The sequence below is a fragment of the Taurulus bubalis genome (assembly GCF_910589615.1).
Source record: "Taurulus bubalis genome assembly, chromosome: 12".
Taxonomy (NCBI): domain Eukaryota; kingdom Metazoa; phylum Chordata; class Actinopteri; order Perciformes; family Cottidae; genus Taurulus; species Taurulus bubalis.
Genome location: NC_136600.1, coordinates 24,561,259 through 24,589,050, shown reverse-complemented (window position 1 = coordinate 24,589,050; position 27,792 = coordinate 24,561,259). Strand labels below are relative to the sequence as shown.

At 42.1% G+C, this 27,792-nt stretch overlaps 1 protein-coding gene across 1 annotated transcript in view; it reads left to right on the top strand.

Annotated features, from left to right (window-relative positions):
* The window catches only part of LOC306744794 (RNA-binding motif, single-stranded-interacting protein 3-like), a 105,242-nt gene that overhangs the window by 30,121 nt on the left and 47,329 nt on the right, over positions 1 to 27,792 (top strand). The window contains exons 2-4 of the mRNA XM_079227481.1: positions 602 to 786; positions 9,952 to 10,010; positions 17,389 to 17,480. Of these exons, the coding sequence (XP_079083607.1) occupies positions 602 to 786; positions 9,952 to 10,010; positions 17,389 to 17,480 (336 nt within the window). The remainder of the gene's footprint in view (positions 1 to 601; positions 787 to 9,951; positions 10,011 to 17,388; positions 17,481 to 27,792) is intronic.

The window sequence follows — 27,792 nt, the reverse complement described above, 5'->3', positions numbered from 1 at the left end:
CATAGTGAATGTGTCCAATGCAGTATTGTGTGGTTTAGGAATTATTACAGTACCGCGAAGTAAAATAATCTTGTTTGATCCAAGTCTTCTTGCATTAGAACAGGTGAAATTATCACATTTCAAGTTTCAGTTAAGACTTAAAGACCTGTCAAAACAGTTTTGTACATCTACACCCATCACATGGTCACATGATCAGAGCCCTCGGTCCACGGACACTTACAGCGGGTCACTCCAGTCATGATAATGACACCGACTAAATTACCAAAAGCTAACTAAATAAAACTGGAGACGTTACTAATAACAAGCAACAAAACAGTATCAAAACAGAATGATCAAGATGAGAAATGCTCATTACACATTCCTTAATTTGATTACATTTTCCTGTTGAATTAAGACATCGGTGTGGGACTTGAAGCAGGAAGAGATTACGCCAAAGGATGTGAGATCAGTGGGATTATGTTGTGTTATGATGGGTAGCATTTAGGAATAGAAATTGAAATTATATTTTTGGTATTATGGAATTGCAACACAGGAAGTGGCATTACACATCTTTTTTTTTAATTGATTTTTAATTGTGACCTCTCTCTCTCTTTCTCTGCAGCAGTCCTATGCCCCGCCCCCTCAGCCCATGGCTCCGCCCAGCCCTGGCACCACAGGAGGAGGAGGAGGTTACGGAGGAGGAGGTCATGGAGGAGGGCTAGTGGAGCAGCTTAGTAAGACCAACCTGTACATCAGAGGCCTGCCGCCGGCCACCACCGACCAGGACCTCACCAAACTCTGCCAGCCGTGAGTTCTCCTCTGTTCTGCTTAACATCCTTCAGTGCAGCTGCACTTCGTTGTGCGTGAGTCCAACAGCAGCAGCTTATGATGAGTACCAACAGTTTGCTCTTGACCTCTCTGCTCAACCCCCGCGTGTTTCCGCAGAGGAAAAAACACAACGCAGCTGGGCCGAACCCATCCGCTCCCTTCTGCACTCGGACATTTACACACACACACACACACACACACACACACACACACACACACACACACACACACACATACATACACACACATACACACACATACACACACGTACATCCTTCTGTCAATCAGCAGAAGACCCCTTCTTGTCTGATTCCAATGGTTTGAGACATTTATTGTGTAAAGTATGGGCATATTTTACAGCATGGCAGGTCACTCCATTCTTCCATAATAGCATTAGTACAATTATACAGAATGCCATTATACACTATGCCAACATCTGCATCACGTCTTACCGCACTGGGAGACTGCACCAAGAGTGGGGGAAAAAAGGAAAAATACTAATAATGCCAGGAACAGATATTTACGGTATATAGATTAAAAAATGAATGCCAAAATAGATAAATTCAATAAATATTATACAGAGATCAGATCATTTATGGGCATGACATTCTATTAGTTTTAGTGTAGACATTAATATAGTACTCCAGGAAAGGTTGCTATACTTTTTGGAATGTATTAACTAAACTAAATATATATACCTGAGCTTTCAAATGAATCGTTACTTCCTCAACTCATTTCTAATTATATAGAATGAGATGTAATATATAGATAGATAGATGTATACTTTACTCATCCCCAAGGGGACATTTCTTAATGCTAAGAGCGATGTGAAAGCAAAGGCCTGAGCTCCAAAGAGTGTGAGTTTGTAATAGCGGGTTATTGGTGATGCTTGTCTTAGCAAAGTAAGTCCAGCTTCTTACTAACAGGGAACCTTCACATTGACAGCTGGAGGAGCACAAACTAAGGATCCCAGGTTTGCAGAGCCATGTTTTCCCACTCCAGACTGCTCTGATCCGCTGGCACGGACACAGAGCGGCATTGGAGCTGACGAAGCCTCGTCTTCATTATTCACCAGCAGCTATGTTACGTCTGAACACATTCTGACCCAGTGTTTGTTCCAACCCACTGTGCTCTGGCAGCAGCAATTGTTCGACACAGTTTGCGTCGTAAACGCCCCGTTGCTCTCGTTTAAAACTTAAAACGGCGTAAACATTGAGAATAAATAAAAGTTCAGCTCGGAAACAGCAATTAGACAAACACAGCGTTACCTCGAGGTCCACTCAGTAGCTGTCCCGGAGCGTTCAGTCGTTTGGCTTGATCTCCCTTAGCAGATGGAGTTTGCACAAATAGAATTAGAAAGATAAAAAATGGTGAAAGTAAAACAGTCGTTTCTCAGAGGGGCGATGCTGTGTTCATCGTATTGGACACAGGACATTTTCTGTGGTATAATTAAACAAACCTTTAATGAAACCCTTACAGCTCTGTGCAGATTATATATATATATATATATTTGTATTTATTGTAAGACACGAGACAATACAGGGTATGGGAGAACGGTGTGTGTGTGTGTGTGTGTGTGTGTGTGTGTGTGTGTGTGTGTGTGTGTGTGTGTGCCTAAGCCTTTTTGAGATGAAAGGAAAAACAAAGATACATAGGTGAGGGCAGTTTTATATGTATGTGCTTATGCATGTACTGGGTTTCAATTGGTTTTCAGGCCATAAAAACTTTAAATTTGTAAATAGTTTGTAAAAACATAGTTTGTAAAAACATAGTGAACGATGTCCAGATGGAGTGGTGTTCGGTTGTAATGTAAATGATGGAGGCGGTTAGATTTCCCCTTGAAATATATTCTATCATTAAGTTTCTCCAGTGTGTGTTATTTTTTTTTGTAATGACCATTACTTGGATAGGATTTGGGGGCAAAATATGTATATAACATTCCTTGTAACAGCTCAGAAATACATTGTACACGATGACTCGCGTAAAGCGTGCTTTATACACGAGAAGACGTCGTACCCACATCAATACAGCTGAGCGTATCTGCTCTCTGATAATATATGGATGCATTATGTGGACATCCTGGCTGCTGCTGGCCTGCAGTACCTTCATCTGTTTGCCACTCCTCACCCTTTCTCTTCCTCGGTGCTAAAAGCTGATCCTGCACATTTAATTCCCAACCGTCCCCATGTGGACAAACAGAGTCAACACAGAATGTAATGCGAACAATAAAGCAGCTCTCCCTGAGACGGCCTTGTTTGCCTCCAGCTATTACCTGATGTTATCAAATGTAATTGGAGAATGATATATTGTGCTAAATACTCCCCAGGTAAGGGCTTTAAATGATCTCATCAACATTTATAATTGAGCTAATTGCTTTTGGAATAAAGAAACGGGTGGATACAAATAAAATGTGAGGACTATAACACACACACACACACACACACACACACACACACACACACACCTTGCCCTTCTGCGTGTCAGCTGCAGTTCAAGCCTGTTGTATTTCAGCTGAGCCCTGGAGGCGTTCTGGAGAAACAGGGTGAAAAATGGGGGCCAATAAAAGTTTCATTAGAGGACCGGTCCGTGTGCCAAGTGGCCAGTAACATTTAGGAAAGGTCAGGGGAGGGAGGGTGTGTGTGTGTGTGTGTGTGTGTGTGTGTGTGCTTGTGGGCAACAACAGTCTTTGCTTTGGGTTTCCAACTCTCTCTCTCTCTCTATCTCTCTCTCTCTCTCTCTCTCTCTGAGTGGCATTTTCCTGTCACTCACAGACATGACATGCAGACAAGCTCACACTAACAGGCATTTCATTCATGCTCACAGCTACAATGATTAGCGGGGACACACACACACACACACACACACACACGCTCAACTCAATGTCATCCTCGTCCTTATTGTTACCAAGCGTTGCTTTTTTTTGCGAGCCAATCCACCCACCAGCACCATCCTCTCCTTCCTACTCTGTCATCCTCCTCATTTCCTCCCTCCCTCCTCCCTCCCTCCCCCCTCTCCCCATCCCTCACCCCTGTCTCTGTGCCAGTTCTCAGAGTGTCAGTGAAAAGTGCTGTTGTCAGCTGACATTTCCAATCACTCCCTCGGTCGCCAAAACTATGGACACACTTTTAACGTCTGGGGACAGAGCAGAACGTGATCGGAATCCAAAGCGGAGCACAAGGACAATTTCTCTCTCGCTCGCTCGCTTCTTTACCCACATGTGTCGTTCTCTCTCACCCTTACCACTGACACACTACTAGGATCTACTACTATCTATCTCTCCGTCTATCAATCTATCCGTCTATCAATCTATCAATCTATCTGTCTATCTATAAATGTATCTGTCTATCTATAAATGTATTTATCTATCTATCTTTCTGTCTGTCTCTACTTCATGTTTGAGGGGTTATATGAGGACAGACTAGCTTTTCTCACTTAAAGCCACTCAAAGGAGAAATCACTGCAGATGAATATAAAACATTGAATAACTTCACAATCTCTCGTTAATCTTCAGCAGCGGAGTTTGAAAAAAAGAGAAGAAAAAAGCGCGTCTATGTGGCTCGAACGTGGCTTGATGTTTCGGTAGCAGGTGATTGAGGTGAAGCCTGAACCTTAGAACATGTTTCTGTCCCTGAATGTATGATCTACTACTTCAAAGCCAGAATTCATCTTTAATTATCGCTCTGTTTTATGAGCAAAACTCTGTGGACAAGAACACATTTAAGTAACACAGCTTCAGCCTTTTTTTCTTCCTGAATATGAGCAGTAGTATTGTTGGTCGGAGTCAATTTTGAATATAAATATCTTCTTGATTGCAACGCTGGTGCAAAGTGGGCAAATGTCAAGATGGCAAACAACGATTCGGTTTCTGCAAACAGTGGCTGACAAACAATCTCACTGTTCACTCACATCAGCATCGGCAGATGGAGTTTGCCCAGTGGTCGTGAAAATGTACTTACAATTCCATTTTGCTTAGATCTTTAAAAGAAAACAAATAAGCAAAAGTATTTTTATCCTATGCCAATAACACATAGTTAGTCTGCACACACAGTCCTGAGAAGAGCTCAAATCACCTGCAGAACCACAGGTGTGTAGGGCTTTAAATAGTTGACGTTTATGTCATGCATATCACATATTACACCCACATTTATTGAAACTCCTCTCTCTCTGCGACCCTTCGGTTCAACAGAAAAGAGTTGGCTCCCAATTTCACTGCAATAACATTGAAGAAAAAAAAAAGAACCTCTATGTCCACAACTCAAATTGAAAAGGTATCGAGCTCTCTGAAGACTTATGGCCAGCGATGTAGTGGAGGTTAAACTCATCCAAACTCAATTTGCTCTGAAATAGAGCAACAGCCAGCTATTGGATCGGACGTGGCAGAAGTTCACGCTCCACCACGTAGTATTATCAGATGAAAAAAGGGAATAAGTATAATAATAATAATCCGTAGTCCTAGAGTAGGTCACCCACTGTATTACCCTCCTCCTGTAATACCAACTCCTACCTAACCAGAGTGCCTCACAGCTACGGGTGTCATGGAAATCCCCTTTTGGCAGATAAACAACGTTCCAGTGACACCGAGCTGTCTTCTGAATTCACAGCACATTGCCTCTCCGTCGTGGAAACACTCCAACGCTACGTTTCTTTATAGCACCTTGAACGCAGTAAACTACGGGGGATGAATTCGAAGACTTCTGAAGCGCCGCGTTCTCCCGGTCCCTCCCTCTGTGTTTGTCTCCGTCTAACTGGCAGAGTGGGGGAAAAGGGGGAAGTGCAAGAGACAAGACAGCTGCATTGGATCCCTAATTAGGGGATACCACACACAGAGACCAACCAGCGTGGACACACACACACACACACTCTCACTCAAACACACACCGTGTACAAACACACAGAATGCCCATATATACATAATGTATATACACACGCATACATCCTGGAGAGGTAGCAATAGTGCAAGTGCATAATGTGTATGTGTGTGTCTGACTGTGTGTGTGTGTGTGTGTGTGTGTGTGTGTGTGTGTGTGGGGGTGGCAACTGCGGTTCAGTAGACATCAAACGGTGAGCATCCATAGGCTGACGGTTCTCCACAAGGAAATGAAAACACAGATCTGACGCTGTGGGCGCCCTCAGAGGACTGTCATTAACACTTCACACACACATGAACACACACACACAGATTGTGTCAAGAATGCCAACATTTTGGTGCAACGGAGTTTTAAATCTCGACAGTCTGGAAAACACTGTCGATTTCAGCGGCCATACTGTTTTTTGTGTGTGTCGCATTTCTTGTGTTGTAGAAGAAACGTATAGCTTTCCCTAAAAGTTCTTCTCTGGCTTAGAACAGTTTTGTGGGCTTTTCTATAAAGAAAATAGAAAGTGTTAGCTAGCATGCTACTTTTTGACAAAAAGGTTACTTCTTGACACGATGTAGATACTTCAGCAGGTTTAACCACAGAAATAGAAAGAATTTGACTCTTGACTTCTCTCTCTCCATTACTTACTACCCATGTTCTTGAGGTGTAATGAAGTGATACGACCGGCATAAAGACAATTATAAAGTGCATACAAATACAACTCACCAATACGCCGAATTAGCGGGAGCCGGTCCCATCTCTGGGGACAACGACACCCGACGTGTGTTTGTTTAATTATGTCCAGTCTACTCCGTAACTTAAACCAGAATGTTGAAATGGAAGCAGGGGTTCAGAGCTTTTTTGGCGATTTCAGGATATTCTGCCTTGATTTTAATCCAGAACAGAGTTGAAACGTATTTTTAATTGTAATTTCTGGGGTAACGTATCACGTGACCTCTTGACAGACGGATGTATCCGGTCATTTTTCAAAATAAAACATCTTTTCCGACATCTGCCCCCACTTAACTCCCATAATGGACTCTTTAGTCATGATTTACATCTAATGGAAACAAACGCCTTTCAGAGCCAACTCACTCTGTTTCCTTGGCCCAGTGGGGAGTAATGGAATAAGGAAGTGCTAACCCTCGCCATCTGGCTCCTCGTACTCGTTCATTGTTATGTTATGAGTATTTGAATAGTATTCATGAGTGTCTCTCGTGTGCCGCCGGGTCAAGTGTTGGTCGAAGTTATTTCAAAAGGCTTCTGCTGGAATCAATGAGAGGGTTCCAGTTGGGACTTTTGAGACAGAACAGAACGTTCTGCACTCTCCCCTCTCCTCTCATTCCATGCTCTCCTTCGTCATCTGATCTATTATCAATACTTTCTTCCACTTCATCACCTCAATAGCAGATCACCGCAGCATTTTTTTTTGGGGAGACAATGGAATTTCAGCACTGAATCAAGTCCAGAAGGAGACACCATTTTGTGTGGCGCAGTGTTTTTGAAACTTGACATTTCCCCGAGGCCACGGTGTCGTTTCCCCTCTCCTCCTATTGTTGTGTTTTTCAGTCCGGCTAGATTGTGTAGCGAGAGAATGAACAGGTGGATTCATACTTGTATGTCTCACACACACACACATTGATCTGAGGATAACACACACACACACACACACACACACACACACACAGCCACACACAGCCACACACAGCCACGCATTAAATGTCCGCTCTATTTGTTTTCCACTTTGTGACAACTGGGAACATATTTTCTCAAGATTCATAACGTGTCAGGCCAGGTACCGCTCTCTTTGTCTTTCTCACTCTCTTTATTTTACACACACACACACACACACAGACACACACGCACACAAATCGGAACAGTCTGGAAATGTTTCACAAAAACAAGCTGCCAAAGCACCCATGGTGCATGGGATTTTTGTCATGCAGTCATACTAACTCACCAGGCATATTCACTCACACATGCACGGTTGTGTTTACACTCGTGCACTGACACACACACACACACACACACACACACACACACACACACACAGTTTGAATCACACTGAGGCAGAAGTCAACAAAGAGTTGGGTATTGCCAGATGGTGTGTGTGATTACCGCTTTGGTGGTTTTGATGTGCGGCGCTGCCTCGCGTGTGCGTCCGCATGTGTGTTTGTCTTTGCGTTTATGTGTGTGGGCGATTAGTCCTGCCTGTTTTTTTTTTGTTTTTTTTTACGTCTGCAACAGTTGGATTGCTCCCCAAACCGCGGGCCAAAGATCCTGTTTACCACAAGCCCTGACTTTTATTTTACCCTTTTCAAAAACGTGGATTTAAAAAAAAAAAACTTAATTTACAGAAAAAAAAGTGTGAACATTGAGCATTGCCTGAACAAAGCAATGGTTTTCTCTCCCAATTTGGAGATCACAGGCTGCTCAGCTGTCGTGTTATGTGTGATAGCAGCCTTTTAAAGCCTTTTGTCTGACTTTACTTCTAAAGTCTGCTGTCCCAATAGAGTACGATGTGAAGCTGTCAGGCGAGCGAGTCTCTGTTCTCCTCAGAAGCGCTTGGCTGACAGAGACTCTCCTGATGCTGACAACTAAATGATCTCTTCTTTATTAAACACCTCTTACTATCTCTCTATCGCTCCCCGACTACCTCGCTTCCTCCTCGCCTTCAGTGTCTCGTTTTATCTTTTGACTGACTGCTCTCCCTCTCCTCATCTATTTCTCATTCTTCCCAGTCTCTCTCTCTCCCCTCTCCCTTTCCCTTTGTTCACCCCTCTCGGCTCGTAACCTCCCACACTGTATCTTCTCCTGATTTCTCTATCTTTCCTGTCTCCCTCCTAGTTGTCTCCCTCGTTTTCTCTTCAAGGGAAGAGGGACTGTGCTTTCCATCCCTCACCTGTGGCCATCCGCCAGCCAGTCTGTCAATCTGCTTGATAGTCACTCAGTCAGCCAGTCAGTCATTGTGCAGCAGTGTTAAAACATTCATTAAAAAGTCTCATCCACACAGCTAGGCAGTGATCCAGGCTTTCTGTCCCTCCTCTCTTGTCTCTTTCTTCCTCTCTCCTCATACCTTCTCTGCCTTTTTCTCAGCTTTCTGTTTCCTCATTCCTGGACTGAAAGACCGGGCTGATAAGAAACATTATTAACTTCTCTCTGTGAGAACAGTGAGCTGGAGAATAGAAGTGGAAAGGAGAGGGAAATAAGGGAAGAAGACGAAGAGAGGCAGAGCTGTCAAACGTAAGAAAGCGAGAAAGGGAGCGAAACAGACAGACACTAAAAGTTGAGAGGACGGAGGTAGGGAGGCTGTCTGTCTCTCTTATAGGCCCTCCAAGCAGGATCTGCTGCCATACAGATATCAAGTGGTTACAGTATGATCATTTATAAGACAATACTGTCTGAGTTCTCAGGCTCCGGGGGAGATGTTGAACAGATAAATACAGAAGGAATAGATGGAAGCGTAGACACAGAAGATATCCGCAAGACTGATTCTCTTGCGGATACCCTGGGAAACTGTGTCATGGTGATCAATTCAAATTTCGTAGAAACATCTTTTCAGTTGCAACTAATAAAAATGGTCTCGGGTGAAGTAACATGCCTTGAGTTTAGACACTTCTTTGTTCTACGTAGGCACAGTCGTGCTTGGAGATAAAGAACAATGTTTACCAAACTCCCCATCTCAGCATGCTAGTATGCTAACATTAGCTAATTAGCCCTAAACAGAGATCAGGCTGATGGGAATGTCATCAGTTTTGCACATTTAATGGTCAAAAAATGTAAATGGTGACGGTGGTCGATGGGGAACGTGAACGTCTGTCCCAAAGTTCATGGCAATCCATCCAATAGTTCTTGAAATCAAATTTCAACTCCTAGCCAGCTGGGGCGCCTTCTAGTGCTCTGTTACTTCCCCGCTAACTTCCGCTAGCTCTCCGCTAACTACCGCAAGCTCCCTGCTAACTTCCGCTAGCTCTCCGCTAACTTCCGCTAGCTCCCCGAAATCCACCGAAGGTAGCAGGACCAGGCTCGGCACCCGACTTGGGCAGTGGGGGGCGCTAGTTAAAAGTCAGGGGATCACCCAGGTCATAAAGTGTCATCCTCTGGGGACCAAGAATGTCTCTGCAACATTTCAGTGCAATGAAGTTGTCGAGTGGACCTCTAGACTGACAAACTGCCGCTCTAGAGCCATGCAGCATGCATACGACTCAAAGAACAACCAATATGTCTGTTTAGAAGAGAAACACAGGATATAGTGACTCATCTGAATATTTTATCGTTGTTTTTACAGATATGGGAAGATTGTGTCAACAAAGGCCATCCTGGACAAGAACACCAACCAATGCAAAGGTGAGTGAGGATCCAATGACGCCTTGCAATAATAATAATAATAATGTATAGTGTATAGTGCTTTATAAAGGTACTCAAGGCACTCAATGGTACCATAAACTTCCCAAACTCAGATTTTGATATGACATGTGTGTCTGGAAAACATCAGTTGAGGATTGATTACACTTGGCTCAGCTTACAGGCAGACCAATCACACTGTTGTTGTATATACATCCCTTCATCTTGTCCCCAATGAATCCAAAGGTTTTTACAATGGGCTAAAATGTCTGTCGACAGTGTGACGTCAAATTAAAACAACTTGCGCTCTGTGCTGCTGCACACGGCCCATGGGCGATAATCACCACGTCATCCTTTAATACAGCGACGCACCGCCAGAGTATCTTCATTTTCTTTTACGTTTCCATGATGATGATCTCAGGGTTGCGCCCCAATCACACTCAGAAGTTAAGCAGCTTTTGAAAGCAAGCCGTTTGATCGTCGCGTGTTGTCATTGGCCGAATCCAAACGGAGAGCGCCGCACAATGTGTTTCAAATAGTCTCCGTGGCGGACGAGGCTCGCTCGAGTGTCTTCTGACGAGAGTCGGCTTGATTGTTGGAGTGGTTTGAACAAAGCACTAATCAATATGATTGTAGTCGTCTGCTTTTTGAAGAGGCACAGAAGAGCATGTGTTCAGCATGATTGCCGCTCCTCCGCTTCGGGCTGAACTCAAAGGTATCCTGACGCGGCTCAGGACAACAGCACTCGTGCCCTGTAATCAGCGCATCAGCTTCAATGGGACAAGTGGAGGAAATTGATGGCGATGGCAGGAATGTTAATGCGGAAGATGCTCTATAATGGAAATAAAAGCGTAATAATGGAAACACCACGCTTCATTGAGTCTCCCCTGAAAAGGACTTTACTTAAGTTAATAAGTTGGCTCTTTTTAAACGGCCGGGTGCATCAATCTTATACATTTCCTTAATTCCAGTACCTGCTTTGAGGTCACATTGCTTGGAGCTCTGAAAGCACATTGAAATGCCTGTCCGGACATCGTTGCAGCGCAGCCTGAGGGAAGACGAAAGATTCTATAAACCCAGTGATAATTATTCGTTATTCTTCCGTCTTCTCAAATCATTAAATTTTTTCATTGCCTGTTACTGGATAATAGAATTTAAGAAACCGGATTTAGTAAAAGCATCAGTGCTCCGGCTGGCGATTATTATGTGGGCCAATTATTGCTTCATGCTTCTCGTTAGTATGATTTACAAATTGAAAACAATATCTGTTTTATATAAGATCACATTGCATTTGAAAAGGCCATTTAATTGCAGTGCTTACAAATAAACCAATCTTAACATCTGCTTTCTATATCTTTCCGTTTTGTTAACACATCTCTGTAGATTATGTTGAGTCAATCACACATACAAGTAGTCCTGCTGAGATAAATACTCACCAGAGCACCACATGTGTATTACTGCTCAGCTGAAAATAGTCCTCAACAAATACACTATTTACTCTTGTTTGAGTATTGTTTGCTGGAAACTGCATTGAGGCAGTTATTTAACCTCAAGTCTTCGTTAGGAATGAATAAACGTGAGGCTAAAAGCTACAGGCGGAGCTTTGTTTGGTTTTGGACCTCTCGTGGGACTTTGTTGACAATAAGAAAAGTATAAAATAACACCATCTTTAAACCTAACACAGCTTAAATGTTACTATCTGCCCTTTGTCCGCATGTGCGGCCCAGAATTCATGACTGCGTCGACTGCACTCATTAAAAAAAGGTGTGAATATGCACATTTATGCACCCACCCGATACAGTATTAACATAACTGCCTGTGAATCTGCCATCCATGTCCATGTCTCTTTGATTTCTGTCCGAAATGAGATGAAAAGTCAATGAATGACATTTGATGCTTATTTTAATAATACAAATAGGAATACACAATTCAAAAAGAAAGTTTGCAGCCTGGTTTGAACACAGGAAATCACATTTTAAGGGCTAACGTGGGCAACTAAGTGGCACACTTTGTTTTAATTGTAATCTGGGCATATTTTGTGAAATCCTGTATGTTTCTGAGTGACACAAATGTGTGTGTGTGTGTGTGTGTGTGTGTTTCTTCCTGTGGAGGAGGGCCCTTCTTGGCACTGTACTCTGGATTTACTTCAGAAAAGATCTATGAATGCAAACCCCCTGAGAGACAGTTTTCAAAATGCAAAGTGACCCCTCCAGCTGTAAGCGTATGCTCATTATTTAATGCACAGAACACTTACAATGCAGCAGCTGCAGCAGCATAGGCATTTTTTTTTGTCCGCGGCCCTCATCAGCAATTTCACTGCTTGTGTCGTAGACTTCACGCGTCTCTCCGCCAGTTGTTAACTCACAATGAAGGAGTTTCATTATCAGGCGGCCATTAGAATGCCTTACAACCGGATAAGTGTTGGTTTGATTGCAGAGGCATTCAGCGGGGACAAGATAAGTGCTTAGCGTGACTAAGAGAGTACAAATTGGCAGAGAGAGTTCGCTTGGAAAGAGAGGGATGGATGGGAGGGAGGAGGAGGAGGGAGTAAAAATAACCTGGGGCTGACAGAAAAGGAAGGGAACCCCTTTTAAACTGACGATTGAACAGACGGCCTCCTCTTCTCAGAAAGAGAGAGAGGTAGAGAGACAAAGAGACAGGTAGATAAATGAAAGTCTTCCTCCTTTGCAGTCTGCAGGGATCCGTTCAGTTTGCACACAGCTGTTGTCATGTGACAGCCTTGTGATCGCTCTGATGGTCTGACTTGGCGCTCTGAATGATTCCTCCGGCCCCGTTCAGTGTCTTCAAGGCTTCTTTGCTTCTCTGTCCCTGAGAGGTTGAGGTTTCCCTGTAAAAATATATAAAAACGGTGCATAGATGCATTAAAATAGGAGCTGTAAAAAGAATCCATGGCTTGTCACGTCGGTGAACAAATAAAGCGAAACTTTTCTCTTTGTTCTCTGAAACAATATGAAGATGTTCTTTGTTAAATACACTGACAGTTTTCTAGTTAGCGGCGTGGGAGCTCCGGGGGAGGGAGAGGGCACAGAGCTCAGGATGGAGGACGGAAGGGAGAGGAAACCACTTTAGATTGTAAAGGATTTCCATTTCCCAAAGACAAGCGCCCTCCCTCTCACTGTCTCCATGTCTCCTGCCCTTTCTCTGCCTCCCTCCCTCCCTCCGGTTTCTCTCTCTCTCTCTCTCTCTCTCTCTCTCTCTCTCTCTCTCTCTCTTTCTCCCTGCCACTCTCCCCCCAACTCACTGCCTCCCCCCATGCCTCCTTTTCTCCGTCTCTCTCTCCTTTTCCCTCTGTACTCGGTTAGTCTAATGGCTCTAGGCCAGGAACTCTGGCCGCTCGGGAGATTAGATGTGTGTGTGTGTGTGTGTGTGTGTGAATACCTGTGTTTATCTGTGCATCCATCTGTGTCTATGAGTGTGTATTCATGTGGGAGCGTTCTTGGTAATACAGCTTTTTTTTCCTTTTTCATTCACGAGTGGAATATTTTGTCTGGCCTGACTGAGCAAGATGCATTTTCATCCCGGTGTCATCATGAGGCCACAGGTGGGAGGGGGCCAGACACAAATGAGAGAGATTATATTATTCAGAGGTATTATTTTCATTTCTGGAAATATCCACATGTGATGAGAGTTTCCCCCAAACTAAACAGAGTGGGTTGTAGTGTTTAGGTCATATGGAAATGTACAAATGGCGTGTTGGGCAGAGGTGTGTCTTGAGGGTTTCCATCAGCTTGGAAGACAGGCATCTGCTCACAGACTCAACAAGCTTCAGCTCAAGCGTCCTTGAGCAAGACAATGAATCTCTACCAGCTCTCGGGGGTCTGTTCGGTCGCTGATACTTGACCTCTGACCTCCCCGGAGGGAGGAGCAAATACATGTTCAGAAAACACAGCTACGCTCCTGGAGTGATGAATCGAGTCGAAGCAAATTACACATTTCAAGGCCGACGTTCTATCATACCAAACCTGTCAAGGAGAAGCACCGGGAGAAAGAATGTCTCTATTATTCATGTCGTTAGTGAAGGCCGTCTGGCGTTTTTCTGCCAAAACAGACGCTCAGACGTCTTGAGATGCAAAGACTAGCTAATGTGTGCAGGAAAAGGCTAGATTACAGTCCAGCTTCTACAATAACTCAACACTCATGTGCAAGGCTGCTGAGACGTAGACTTCATTTTCCGGTACTGTAATGCTAACTGCACATTTGGTGTGAGCTGTTCAGTTGCTCTCAAGCCTCGAGGTTGATGACCATAAACCGGCACAACTGGCTGATTCTTAAGTGTTTTGCCTCTTAAGTTACCGCCACTGACTCCACTGACTGACTTCAGCAAATATACTGCGTTAGAGCTGTCCAAATAATCTATGTTCGTATGCAAATTCCTTTAGTATCATACTCATACCGCATGAGAAACATCCTATCCTGCTGCAGTGGATCAGATGTATTTTTTTGTAGTTTCTTTTTGTAAAATCCTAACTTTCTGAATCCTGTATGAATCATAAAAAAAGATTCAAGAAACACGATTCAAGATTTTAGTGTAATATGCACAGATAACAGACAGTTACTCCGTACAATGAAAGGCTTATTTCGCTAGGTAAAAAAACAACATTGCTATACATTTTAATTGTATAAGAAAATATATCAAATAAGGCACAAAAACATGACCACAGTATTGCACAATCAGTTTCACTGAATGTTTGAGTGCACTATGCATTATTACACACAAACAACTGTCTATTAAGGTCACAGTTACTGATGGTGAGTAAAATTACATTTGCTCTCAAAACAACAACAACAACATAATAATCCATAATGTGTGTTTCATGCTTAATTATTACAAAGGAGTGTAATAATACTACTCATTAATAATCATGTGTGAGTCGCACATGTCACAAGGTTTGGAACATGGAAAACTCATACAGCTCATTATTTTTAAGTAGCCACATTTTTCTAGATTTGGCATTGCATTCCTGTTGCATTGTGGGTACGTGGGAAGGACAGTTTTAGAAATACAGCGTTGAAATAGATGCACCAGCTCACCTCGAGCAGGGATGAGGATCGGACTACAAGGGTCCAGTAAGGTCACTTCTTTTAACGCCACAACCCTGGATTTTAGTGTCGTCTTCCGCCCCAACCAACGCTGTGACATCACTTGAGGCAGTTTATCAGATTTCGACAAGCTCCCATAGAGCCACAAAAGGCTTCATCCATATTTATTCTTCCTTCACATATGTAGTATGAATGAATGAATATATACTTTATTCATCCCCAAGGGGACATTTTGTGTCAAGTAGCAGCCATTTACACAGAAAATAAGATAAGATATAAAAACAACAGGGATGAAAGATATATAAGATATATACAACAATAATACTAATAAAAATAAAAATAAAGATAAAAAATAACAATAAAATAAAATAGCTGGATGAAAGAAAGAAGAACAGAGTATTAATTTAGGAATATAAATTAACTTAAAACAGTAAAAGTGCAAGAGTGCAAGTATGTATGTGCATATTAAGTGTGTGAGGTGTAAATAAATAAATAAATAGTAGTGCTCCTCAAGACCTGCAAGCAGACTGTAATGTGTAAAATCAATGAATTTCTCTTTTAAAAACCAGCTTTATCGATACAGTCGCTCTATTTAAAAAACTGTGTGCGCCGCCAATAACGCTGAACTACTGCCATCCAACAAGAGGACTCTGTTTTGGACTAGTGGGGATTGAATATCCATCGTGAAATGTATCGGGAGCTTTATTTTCCCACTAATTACACGGATAGTCTATGGTTAAACAAACAGCCATTAGTGAGATATGAGAAATGGAACTTTTCACATTTTTTTTCTGGAATCAAATGAAAGCATCTTCCCAAAGCTACTGATGAATGCCGTATGTTTGTACATTCTCAATTAGTCCGACTGTGTTGGTGTGGCCCTAATCAGATGAGTATAGTGTATGCGGTGTGCATGCATATGTTTATGAATCTGTTTTTCTTGAATGAAGAACTGAATGTGAACATTCTATGTGCATGTATGTGTTTGTGTTGTCCTATTTTGGCTAAAAGATGTGTTTCTCATTAGCGACGGCGTAAATATTTGTACATAATCGTGCTGTGAAAGCAACGTGCTGAACAGTAAAAAGTCATCTGCTCATCAGCGAAAAAACAGAGCGGGGCAATCGTGCAAAAAAAGACAGACAGACGAGAACAGATGTTCCCGGAATGAAAGTGTGTGAGTTGGAGAGCGGGAGAGAACGAGTAGCCCTCATTCTGGTTATGTTTACATTTCGGATTGAAGCTTTTTGAAGTGCGGATCATTTAATCGTTTTAACACACAGCCGACTCGAGACTACAGACGCCATCTCAAAGCCGTTGCATTTAGCATTTTTCTTATTGCATGTGTGTCAATATGCCTTTTTATTTGTATTCGCCTCTCATATAAACTCACAATCAAAACCATTTTTATACTGACAGTCTCTCAGGTGCCACACACACCCTTCTATTTGACCATGCGACCCTAAAACAAGGCGTACATATCCGAAAGTACAGATTGATATGTGTGTGTCAGACCTTTTATCTTCCAGGGCTTCCTCTAGAGCCCCATCCTAGATCTCCAAAGCATCAGCAAGTTGACAGACACACACTGCACACACACACACACACACAAAATGATGCCCACCGTATTGCAATAAAATCGACCGGTGCTCGTTCTCTTTGTGTCTTTATTTCGTTAAACAGGACGCTGAATCACTTTAATGGCTCCATTAAATGTAGAGAATTTTTCTTGATGTCTCTTGTATTAGCCGCTACGATAGGAAGCCCATATGTGCTGGGAGATTCATGGCAGTGCTGGGAGGAAACCAGCTCACATGCAATGCAGTGGGACATTAAATGTCAGACAAGTGAAAGCCAGTACATTTGACGTGTTACAGTAAAAAAAAAAAAGCTCTCAGCATTGAGTCACCACACGATATAGAGTGTGTGTGTGTGTGTGTGTGCATCTACAGAGGATATGTGGTGAACATTTGAGTCGTTCCAGAGCATCATCATTTCATTAAAGGACATTAGAAGATCTTTTGGATTATGAACAAGAAAGCAAGAGTTACTGTTATGACACCAATTCTGTTGATGTTCTGTCCTAAAAACACATTTAATGGGGGAACTAGCAGCTTTCTGAAGATACGTGACCTGACTTGATTTCGACACATTTACAGGATTTATGCAGCATTGAAAACACAAACACTGGCTTGTTTTTGCTTAACCACCTTAGCTGATGTTTTTTTCCTCCGTTCTGTTCCTCCTCTTCCTCATTATCTTCTTCTGTGCTGTCTGTGTGTGTGCGTGTGTGTGTGTGTGTCTGTCTGTGTGTGTACAGGCTATGGCTTTGTGGACTTTGACAGCCCTGCAGCGGCCCAGAAAGCTGTGGCTTCGCTCAAAGCCAGTGGAGTCCAGGCCCAGATGGCAAAGGTAAGCTTCACCCTGCCGGCCGCTCGCTCCTCTCCTCCTTGTTATTGAGGTGTGTGGCGCTGTAGACTCCATCACTGTCTGTGAACCCCGGGGAGAAAGCCGGCGGTGTTGATGGTGAGGTTATTTGTGGTGACCATGTGACAACACAAGTGCTGTGATGATAATCACAGTAACGATCACTGGATTCACTGCTATTCGGAGGCCGAGACACGTGCAGCTTTGAGTTATTGCTGAGATTTCTTATTCAGTCCTTAGAGAGTTATCAATTAAATCCTTGAGAAGAGGGGAGAGTGAATTGAGCAGGAGATTTAGATGGCTGAATTACCTCTGGAAAATGGCAAGAATATTGTTTTTCTTATACATTTTTAGATGGAATGGCATGTACAGGGATGGGTGACCGGAAATAGTAAAACAAAAACATACGTTTGGTTTACGCTTCACCACCGGATAGCGCGTCACCTTTAAATTGTAGCGCGTCACCTTTAAATTGTAGCGCGTCACCTTTAAATTGTAGCGTGTCACCTTTTAAATTGTAGCGCGCCGCCTTTAAATTGTAGCGCGCCGCCTTTAAATTGTAGCGAGTCACCTTTAAATTGTATCGCGTCACCTTTACATTGTAGCGCGTCGCCTTTAAATTTAAGCGCGAGTCGTCTTTACATTGAAGCGCGAGTCGTCTTTAAACTGTAGCGCGTCACCTTTAAATTGTAGCGAGTCACCTTTAAATTGTAGCGTGTCACCTTTAAATTGTAGCGCGTCACCTTTAAATTGTAGCGCGCCACCTTTAAATTGTAGAGCGTGTCACCTTTTAAATTGTATCGCGTCACCTTTAAATTGTAGCGCGTCACCTTTAAATTGTATCGCGTCACCTTTTAAATTGTATCGCGTCACCTTTAAATTGTAGCGTGTCACCTTTAAATTGTAGCGCGTCACCTTTAAATTGTAGCGCGTCACCTTTAAATTGTAGAGCGTGTCACCTTTTAAATTGTATCGCGTCACCTTTAAATTGTAGCGTGTCACCTTTAAATTGTAGCGCGTCACCTTTAAATTGTATCGCGTCACCTTTAAATTGTAGCGTGCGTCACCTTTAAATTGTAGCGAGTCACCTTTAAATTGTAGTGAGTCGCCTTTAAATTGTAGCGAGTCACCTTTAAATTGTAGCGAGTCACCTTTAAATTGTAGAGCGTGTCACCTTTAAATTGTAGCGAGTCACCTTTAAATTGTAGAGCGTGTCACCTTTAAATTGTAGCGTGTCACCTTTAAATTGTAGAGCGTGTCACCTTTAAATTGTAGTGAGTCGCCTTTAAATTGTAGCGAGTCACCTTTAAATTGTAGCGAGTCACCTTTAAATTGTAGAGCGTGTCACCTTTTAAATTGTATCGCGTCACCTTTAAATTGTAGCGTGTCACCTTTAAATTGTAGCGCGTCACCTTTAAATTGTATCGCGTCACCTTTAAATTGTAGCGTGCGTCACCTTTAAATTGTAGCGAGTCACCTTTAAATTGTAGTGAGTCGCCTTTAAATTGTAGCGAGTCACCTTTAAATTGTAGCGAGTCACCTTTAAATTGTAGAGCGTGTCACCTTTAAATTGTAGCGAGTCACCTTTAAATTGTAGAGCGTGTCACCTTTAAATTGTAGCGTGTCACCTTTAAATTGTAGAGCGTGTCACCTTTAAATTGTAGCGCGTCACCTTTAAATTGTAGCGTGTCACCTTTACATTGTAGCGCGTCGCCTTTAAATTGTAGCGCGTCGCCTTTAAATTGTAGCGCGTCACCTTTAAATTGTAGCGTGTCACCTTTAAATTGTAGCGTGTCACCTTTAAATTGTAGCGTGTCACCTTTAAATTGTAGCGTGTCACCTTTAAATTGTAGCGCGTCGCCTTTAAATTGTAGCGCGTCGCGCCTGTCAGTTTGTAGCTTAATGTCACCGACTTCCATCGAAAATGACTTGTAGCCTGTTGCTTTGTGGCTCGTGGTGTTAACGTGTGTGTGTGGTAGCAGTAGCCAATGCAACAAAACTGTGCCAAAACATGTGGGCATAACCAGCACAATCCCATTACCCTTCAATGCGCGTGAAAGAAAGACACTGAATAGCTTGCCTTGCTTTCCGATTCATTAAAGCCGTATCGCTGCATACTTCCTTTTGTAAATGAGAGAGGAGTGCAATTAAAATGGGCCAGTCTTCAGGCACCAACAGCATCCCATTGAATTAAACAGCAGCAAGCCTATGAGCAACCTTTGCCTCGCTCTTCTATTAAACCTCTTTTCATTAGACTTCCATCTCTTATTTTGCTGCTAACGGCTTGAGGGGGCATTCGGATGAGCGGTGTTGATGTGTTTAGCTGTTATTAAAGAGAGAAGGACCCTCGACTCCTCGGAGATTGAGTTTCCCTGAGGGATGGAATCGAGGGCAAAGAGTCAATTCCAAGGGAAATTACACACACTTCTTACTGTTTCATGAACTAATTATGCGCAGAGCTGCTGATGTCCACGGCTAACTTTCCTCAATCAGGTTGCCGGAGAAAAGTCTCAAAAACCCCGCGGTTGGATTTCCGGCTCGAGCTTCGAACATTTTGTAAGATGAGCCGCTTAATTGGGATTTGACAAAGTCTGGTTTCAACTCATTCAGGAGCAATTAGACTGATTGAAGTGAAAACTCATGCCATGCCATTATCCGTCTCAGCGTACGCGGAGGTTTTGTGGGTTGTGGGACAGAAACTTTTGTTCTTAGTTCTAATCTGCAAGATTGTTAAAAGCTTTTCTACCAAATAGAGTAGGTAGAGAGAAAAAGAGGATTAGGTTTTGTGAAAAAGAGAGGAGACATTGAACAAGCATATTGATTGCTTTTTGGAGAGGGGAGGTTTGGAGATGGAGCTGAACTGTATTAAAAACTAAAGCTCACACTAACACAACACTGTATCATATGTATATATATATATATATATATATATATATATATATATATATATATATATATATATGTATATATATATATATGTATATACATATATATATGTATATATATATATGTATATATATATATATATATATATATATATATATATATATATATATGTATATATATATATATATATATATATATATATATATATATATATATATATATATATATATATATATATACATACAAAAAGACAAAGGTTAAAACATGTATAAGAAACAGATTTATTGCCTTGTAAAACAGTTTTTTTTATAACAAACTAAAGGTGGTGTGGTGTCTTCTTTTTAGTTTTGGGTTTGATTGAATGCAATTTTATTAGGCACCAGTGAGAGCTGTTTTTACTTTTGTCCTTTTGTATGAAATATAAAATACAACAAAGATATAAGATATAGAAAAATACAACAAGATGAGGCTGTTGCTGAAGTGCTCGTGTTTTACGGGAGATTCCTTCCGACAATTTAATGAATACATTTAAAAAAAGAATAGCAGCAGAAGTGGTTTTATCTATGTTTTCAAGTAAAAATAATCAGTTCTCACATCTTTAATCTGAACATTGTAACTGAATCAAAGCAGAGATAGCAGAAATAACACATTTCCACGATGTCTCCTCTTCTCCTCACTCATAAAAAGTGAATATCATTATTTATACACATAGCAGAGTTAACACTGTTTAATTTAGCTCACAAAGGGATCAATATTATCTCAAATTGAGAGACACATCTTATTAGGATTCAAGACATGGGTTGGAATAGAGTGAAACATGGGTATGTAACGTTTTCTCTTGAGTCAGTGTTAAAGGCGTTGGAACGGAAAGCATTTTTACACATAAACATCATTAATTAAGTTAAGATTCATTCAACACAAGTTACATTAGGGAATGATTTAGAAAAAGAACATTTGACCAAGTGAAGGTGGTCACGAGAGGACCAGGGGCACGATGAGTAAAACTACGGGCTTATCATGAGTAAAACTACGGGCTTATCATGAGTAAAACTACGGGGTTACCATGAGTAAAACTAGGGTGTTATTGTGAGTTGAACTATGGGTTTATCATGAGTAAAACTACGGGGTTATCATGAGTAAAACTATGGGTTTATCATGAGTAAAACTAGGGTGTTATTGTGAGTTGAACTATGGGTTTATCATGAGTAAAACTACAGGATTATCATGAGTAAAACTAGGGGGTTATCATGAGTAAAACTATGGGGTTATCGTGAGTAAAACTACAGGGTTATCATGAGTAAAACTAGGGTGTTATTGTGAGTAAAACTAGGGGGTTATCATGAGTAAGACTAGGGTGTTATTGTGATTAAAACTAGGGGGTTATCATGAGTAAAACTAGGGGGTTATCATGAGTAAAACTAGGGGGTTATCGTGAGTAAAACTAGGGGGTTATCATGAGTAAAACTAGGGGGTTATCATGAGTAAAACTAGGGTGTTATCATGAGTAAAACTAGGGGGTTATCGTGAGTAAAACTACAGGGTTGTCATGAGTAAAACTACAGGGTTATCATGAGTAAAACTAGGGGGTTATTGTGAGTAAAACTAGGGGGTTATTGTGAGTAAAACTAGGGGGTTATCATGAGTAAAACTAGGGGGTTATCGTGAGTAAAACTAGGGGGTTATCATGAGTAAAACTAGGGGGTTATCATGAGTAAAACTAGGGGGTTATCGTGAGTAAAACTACAGGGTTATCATGAGTAAAACTAGGGTGTTATTGTGAGTAAAACTAGGGGGTTATCATGAGTAAAACTACAGGGTTATCATGAGTAAAACTAGGGTGTTATCATGAGTAAAACTAGGGTGTTATTGTGAGTAAAACTAGGGGGTTATCATGAGTAAAACTACAGGGTTATCATGAGTAAAACTAGGGGGTTATCATGAGTAAAACTAGGGGGTTATCATGAGTAAAACTAGGGGGTTATCATGAGTAAGACTAGGGTGTTATTGTGAGTAAAACTAGGGGGTTATCATGAGTAAGACTAGGGTGTTATTGTGAGTAAAACTAGGGGGTTATCATGAGTAAGACTAGGGTGTTATTGTGAGTAAAACTAGGGGGTTATCGTAAGTAAAACTACAGGGTTATCATGAGTAAAACTAGGGGGTTATCATGAGTAAAATTAGGGGGTTATCATGAGTAAAACTACAGGGTTATCATGAGTAAAACTACAGGGTTATCATGAGTAAAACTAGGGGGTTATCATGAGTAAAATTAGGGGGTTATCATGAGTAAAACTAGGGGGTAATCATTTGGACTTCAGAGGAGCAGAACGTTCCAATAATCATCAGCGATCAGTGAACCCGGGTCACTGCTTCACGCAGACCTCCTTGATCCTCGGAGTGCAGACTGAACTGAGGCTGTCTATGATTAGAGCCTCCGTCTTGTCCTCTGCCAAAATTCAGTTAAAATCATACAAGCCTAAATTATTTGACTAGAAGAGCTCATTAAGCGTGAAGAGTTTACTTCAATTGAACACTGATTGGAGGCAACGGCCCGCCGTGCCAGAATGAGTTTTGAAGTGTGTATGTGTGTGTGTGTGTGTGTGTGTGTGTTTCCCACAGGGTTTTTGTGAGACTGCTTGTGCCCTTGTAACAATTTAATTATAAACACATCGGTTGTGTAGATATAAATCCGCAAAGCACGGGCACCAGTGGCGAGCTTTGTTCCGCTCTTGCAGAAGCGGAGGATTCCTTCCACGACGCCTCGGCGTGCCGGGGTATCGGATGGAAAGTCATGTGAAGCCTCCCCGAGGAAGTCACCGGGGCTACAAAGTAGCGTATCCAGGGATACCGTAACCCTCGTCTGAGTCATGCAGTCAAAGCCAAAACGGGCACTTCCCTGATGTGCAGCACCTTCTTAAAAATAGCTTGAATTACCAATAGGAGCCGTATACTTCACAGGTCTGAAAAGCCAACTGTTATAAATAAATCATGAATTTATTTGTATGATCTAAAGCAATTCCTTTGCCATGTGAATGGATGTTATATTCATATTCGAAATAATGCTTTTGGGGGGAATTATTTAATATTAATCTAATGAGGATCAGCTGGTATAAGAGGAAGGGGCGGAACCGAATCTCTGGTTTTATTTTTCGGGACATCGGCAGTCTTTGACCTCACGTTGGAACTCTTATGGTTTTGTTGACGAAATCATGGAAATGGAATCAGCGTCTCCAGAGTGATTATTTTACCCTTTTAACGCGTGAGTCAAGAAACGGAGTCCCGTATATATATGTATATATAAAATTGTATTCACTGTGAGAAGCCTTTATCCATTAAACCCGGCAGATCGGGCTGACATCTTTCTTTGTGATAGTTGCATGTTTTGGTAAACGAGATGAGGAAAATACAGCAACCCTGGATGTGAGGAGAGAAAGCTGTGTCACTTCCTCAGTCTTCTTGGTAATTACTGTTGACCTGAGAGATGATTACTGCTACAGCTGTACACTCCCCCTGTCTCCCACCTGCTCACTCGCACTTAGTCTTTTTTTCTCTTAGCGGCTTTTTAACTCTAAAGCATGAGAAGTGGAAGTCCATCATCTCGCCGTGCAAACAAGTCGCAGAGCGATTGGAGACGCGATCCAAACCACCTCTAAAATCCATCTGGATGCAATCTAAATATGCCAAAAAAATGTCTGACCAAGGCCCTAAACTCCCTCCATAACTTCAAACATGTCATGAGTGCGTGTCTGTTATTTTCTATTCCATTTCCGATGCGTGTCCTTGTGTCCATGAATCCTGCCGCGATGCAAACCAATTACATGCGGGACTTGCCGTAATAACAAGCTATTGCTTTTGCGCCTGTGTGTGTGAAATATTTATGAAATCGTTTACAATGTACAATACTTTAACAACATGTAGAGTTGTTAAATGATTGTATATTAAAATTTACATCAGGTGCTACTTTTACCATGCAAACAAAAAAACACTTGTCTACGTGTGTGTGTGTGTGCGTGTGTGTGTGTGTGTGTGTGTGTGTACAATAACAGTTACAGAGGACCAAGGTCACTATGCTAATTAGAGAGATGGTACCACTGGCAGTGACACTTCACACCTCCCTCCCTTCTTCTCTCCCTTTTTTCTCCTACCCTCCACTTTGTCCTTGGCATCTCCCACCTTTCTTTCCCTCTTTTTTTGCCCTAGTTTTTTCTCTTCATCTGACCACTACCAACCTCATCCTCTCTCCTCTTTTTTTGTGTGTGCGCTCCCACCCCCTCCTCTTGTGTTTGTCTGCAGCAGGTGCTGCAATGCCTCCTCCAGAGTCATTAGTTACAGGGTTGAGTGAGGACAGATAGTGAAGGATAGAGAGAGAAAGAGGAGGGGGTATGTACGGGTTGAGAGAGAGAAAGAGGACACACACACACACACACACACACACACACACACACACACACACACACACACACACACCTAAAGTAAACTTTGACTGTCATTTATCAGCCCTGATTAAACCCTTTGGTTCGTCCAGTTGTGAGTTGTGTGCTTTCTTTCTGTCTTTCCTCTCTCTTGCGTGCGTGTCTGATAAAAGCCAGATGCCCGATGTTCTCTCGCAATGGTTTACTGATGTGTTCAGTGTGTGTGTACTAGCTTGCCTCTGCCTGTATATATGCCTGTCTATTCTTTGTTTGTGTGTGTGTGTGTGTTTCTGACAGCTGAGGTTAGTGATGGGACGAGGAGGATGACAGAGCCGACTGACATGTAAAAAGATGAGAGGAGACAAAGCACACAGACAGGATGACGTGGGCATCTCTTTACCTCCTCCTCTTCCTTTTCTTTTTTTCCCTTCAACTTTCCCTCATCTTTCACCTCTGTTTCTTTCAAATGTTTTTGTTTTCCCTTTGCGCGTTTCTGTCTTGCTCTCTTTCCCTCTTCGTGCCTTTCGCAGCCAGATATAATACACCATCTTTTCACTTGCCGCCGTATAAAATGTGGAATGTAGTGGCGCTCTGCTTTCGAAAGCAAACTCTTTCACAGAGAGAAGCGGCATCTGAAAACATAGACATAACTGTGAAAGTGCGGCTGTGATGTATGTTTGGTTTTGTGGTCTGTTGGGAATTTCAAAATGATCGTGACCTCCTAAACCTCTTGACCTACTAAAACATGTACATTACAACCAGTGTGTCATGTGGTGAAACAGGAGATGCATTGCTTAGATGTTGTGTACATTGCATGCTTGTCTCCTTTTGCATGAAATGTCTCCTTTTTTCGGGCAAGGAAGTATAAACTACCACAGCTATGATGATCATTTTTTTTCGCAAAAGAGGATGAATTAATTCATGGACATGTTTTTGGAAACAGCCGGCGTTGCTAGGACATGCGGTCAGCCTATTCACTTCTGTTGTGTGCTTCTAATTTTCTTAGAATTGTTTTTTTCCACCCCTTTTTAAACACGCCCAAACATCATCGCTTTTGAATTCTTGCCTTTTGAAACATGGCATGACCCATCATACTTATGTTTGTATTCCACTGAGAAAATGGAAGCTAGCAAACTGGACTAACCAGCGTGCACTTAGATAGTAAGTGAGCCTAGCTGGTTAGCTGGTTAGCTTGTTAGCGTGTTAGCTTGTTAGCTGGCTTAAGTTCCTATAGTCTGCACACAGTGTTGTGTTCATCCCACACAACACAGGGGAGAATTTTTTAGCTAACGTTGGCTGATTTTTATGGGTTGAGATGGCAAAACTCGGCACTCACACATTACCTTATGAATAATAGACACAAACACAACACAAACAGAGCAAAAATGTGGCCTCCTTTTAATTTCAGGAGGACTTGGGTACAAGCAGCGGCAGCAGAGTGGCGACGAAGAACCGCAGCGTTTGCACGGGTAGCTCCGTTAGCTAAAACCAATAAGCTGCCGTTAGCAGCGTATGCACTGGTTGTTGTTGTGTTGTGAACACACCGTTCAAAACTGCAACAGTCTGCATATTGCATGTGTCTCTGGGCGCAGAGTAGCGGCATAGATGCACTCAGCTGTGCTATCACATGTTATAACACATTTTAAAATAGATTTATATATATCTATAATCTCAGATAAGACATTTGATTAATTAAAATGTTTCTTTTCTTCCCCGCGTGCTCCATCCTTGTGTCTGGTTCAAGGCAGAGTTGTCATTGTAAAAGGCAGATAATGAATCACATTCGGTTTAGAGTGGAGGACAGCGGCGTGGCCAAGGACGTGTGTGTGCATGTGTATCCACAAGCAAAAAGCTGAATGTGTGTGTGTGTGTGTGTGTGTGTGTGTGTGTGTGTGTGTGTGTGTGTGTCTGCACATGCTGTCCCCCTCTGTGTGCGAACCCATGTCTTTTTGTGAGGCCGGACCAACAAAAGCAGGAGGAGGACAATGGGCAGAAGGAGGAAAGAAAGGAAGAGAGAGAGAAGAGAGGAGTGGGAGGGAGGCTAGTAAGTGAAACCCAATCGAATTACATGTAATCTGGCCTGAATGTGCACAACCATCAGCTGCTCTCCAATCTTATTAACCCTGCATTACCAGCCCTGGGTGTACGTCTGCCTATCCTGCGTGTGCATGTGGCTTTTTCTTTGTATCATTGTGTGGAGGAGGGAGAGAGATGGAGGAGTTAAGTGGATGAGTGAGAAAAGAAAAGGAAAAGATGGACATGATGAGGAAAAGAGAGCGTGAGAGGCAGGGAGATGGAAAATGAAGATGAATACGCGTGTTTGAGTGATTAATGCGCCTCTGTGGCATTGCTAATGAAACAATGAAATGTTTCTCATAATAACAGTAATCACAATAATTTCTGGTGACACCTAACAGTTGCTTTATTTCGCTGCATTAACTTGTGTATCATACTGTCAAGATGGATGGCACGCGGTCAAGAATCAGGGACACACAATTTAAATCTTAGCGCTTAGCTAACGCGCTCAATAGGGTGTGACAAAACTGTGTAAACACCAAGAGTACAAACTCAAGAACTCTTGATTAATTAACAGGTTTTTTGGGGGGCTACCAGTGGGCCACATCTCTTGTTTAATAATAACATACTAATTTCCCATTCCTAGCACAGAATAAAAGTCTAATTAAATTCTGCTTCTGAAAAATTAACATCATCTATTAAGTAAAGACAATAGGAAACTGGCATGTGAAAGAACAACTATTTTTAGTCTGCTTCCACTAAGTGCTTGTTATGGTTCTCATTATAAGCAGCTTTATGTTACCCTGATCGCCTGCTTGGACTCGGCAGCACAACCAGAGACCTTTTTAAGGTTCATTTGAAAGTAAGCCATTCAGAAATGTATTCAGCCGTCCAGCCAAAGGTTCCCAACTCATAAATACTTTATGCAGTGTGTTCATTCAACATGATAATGTTAGTGCTTGAGGCAGGAGTTGTGCCTTTTC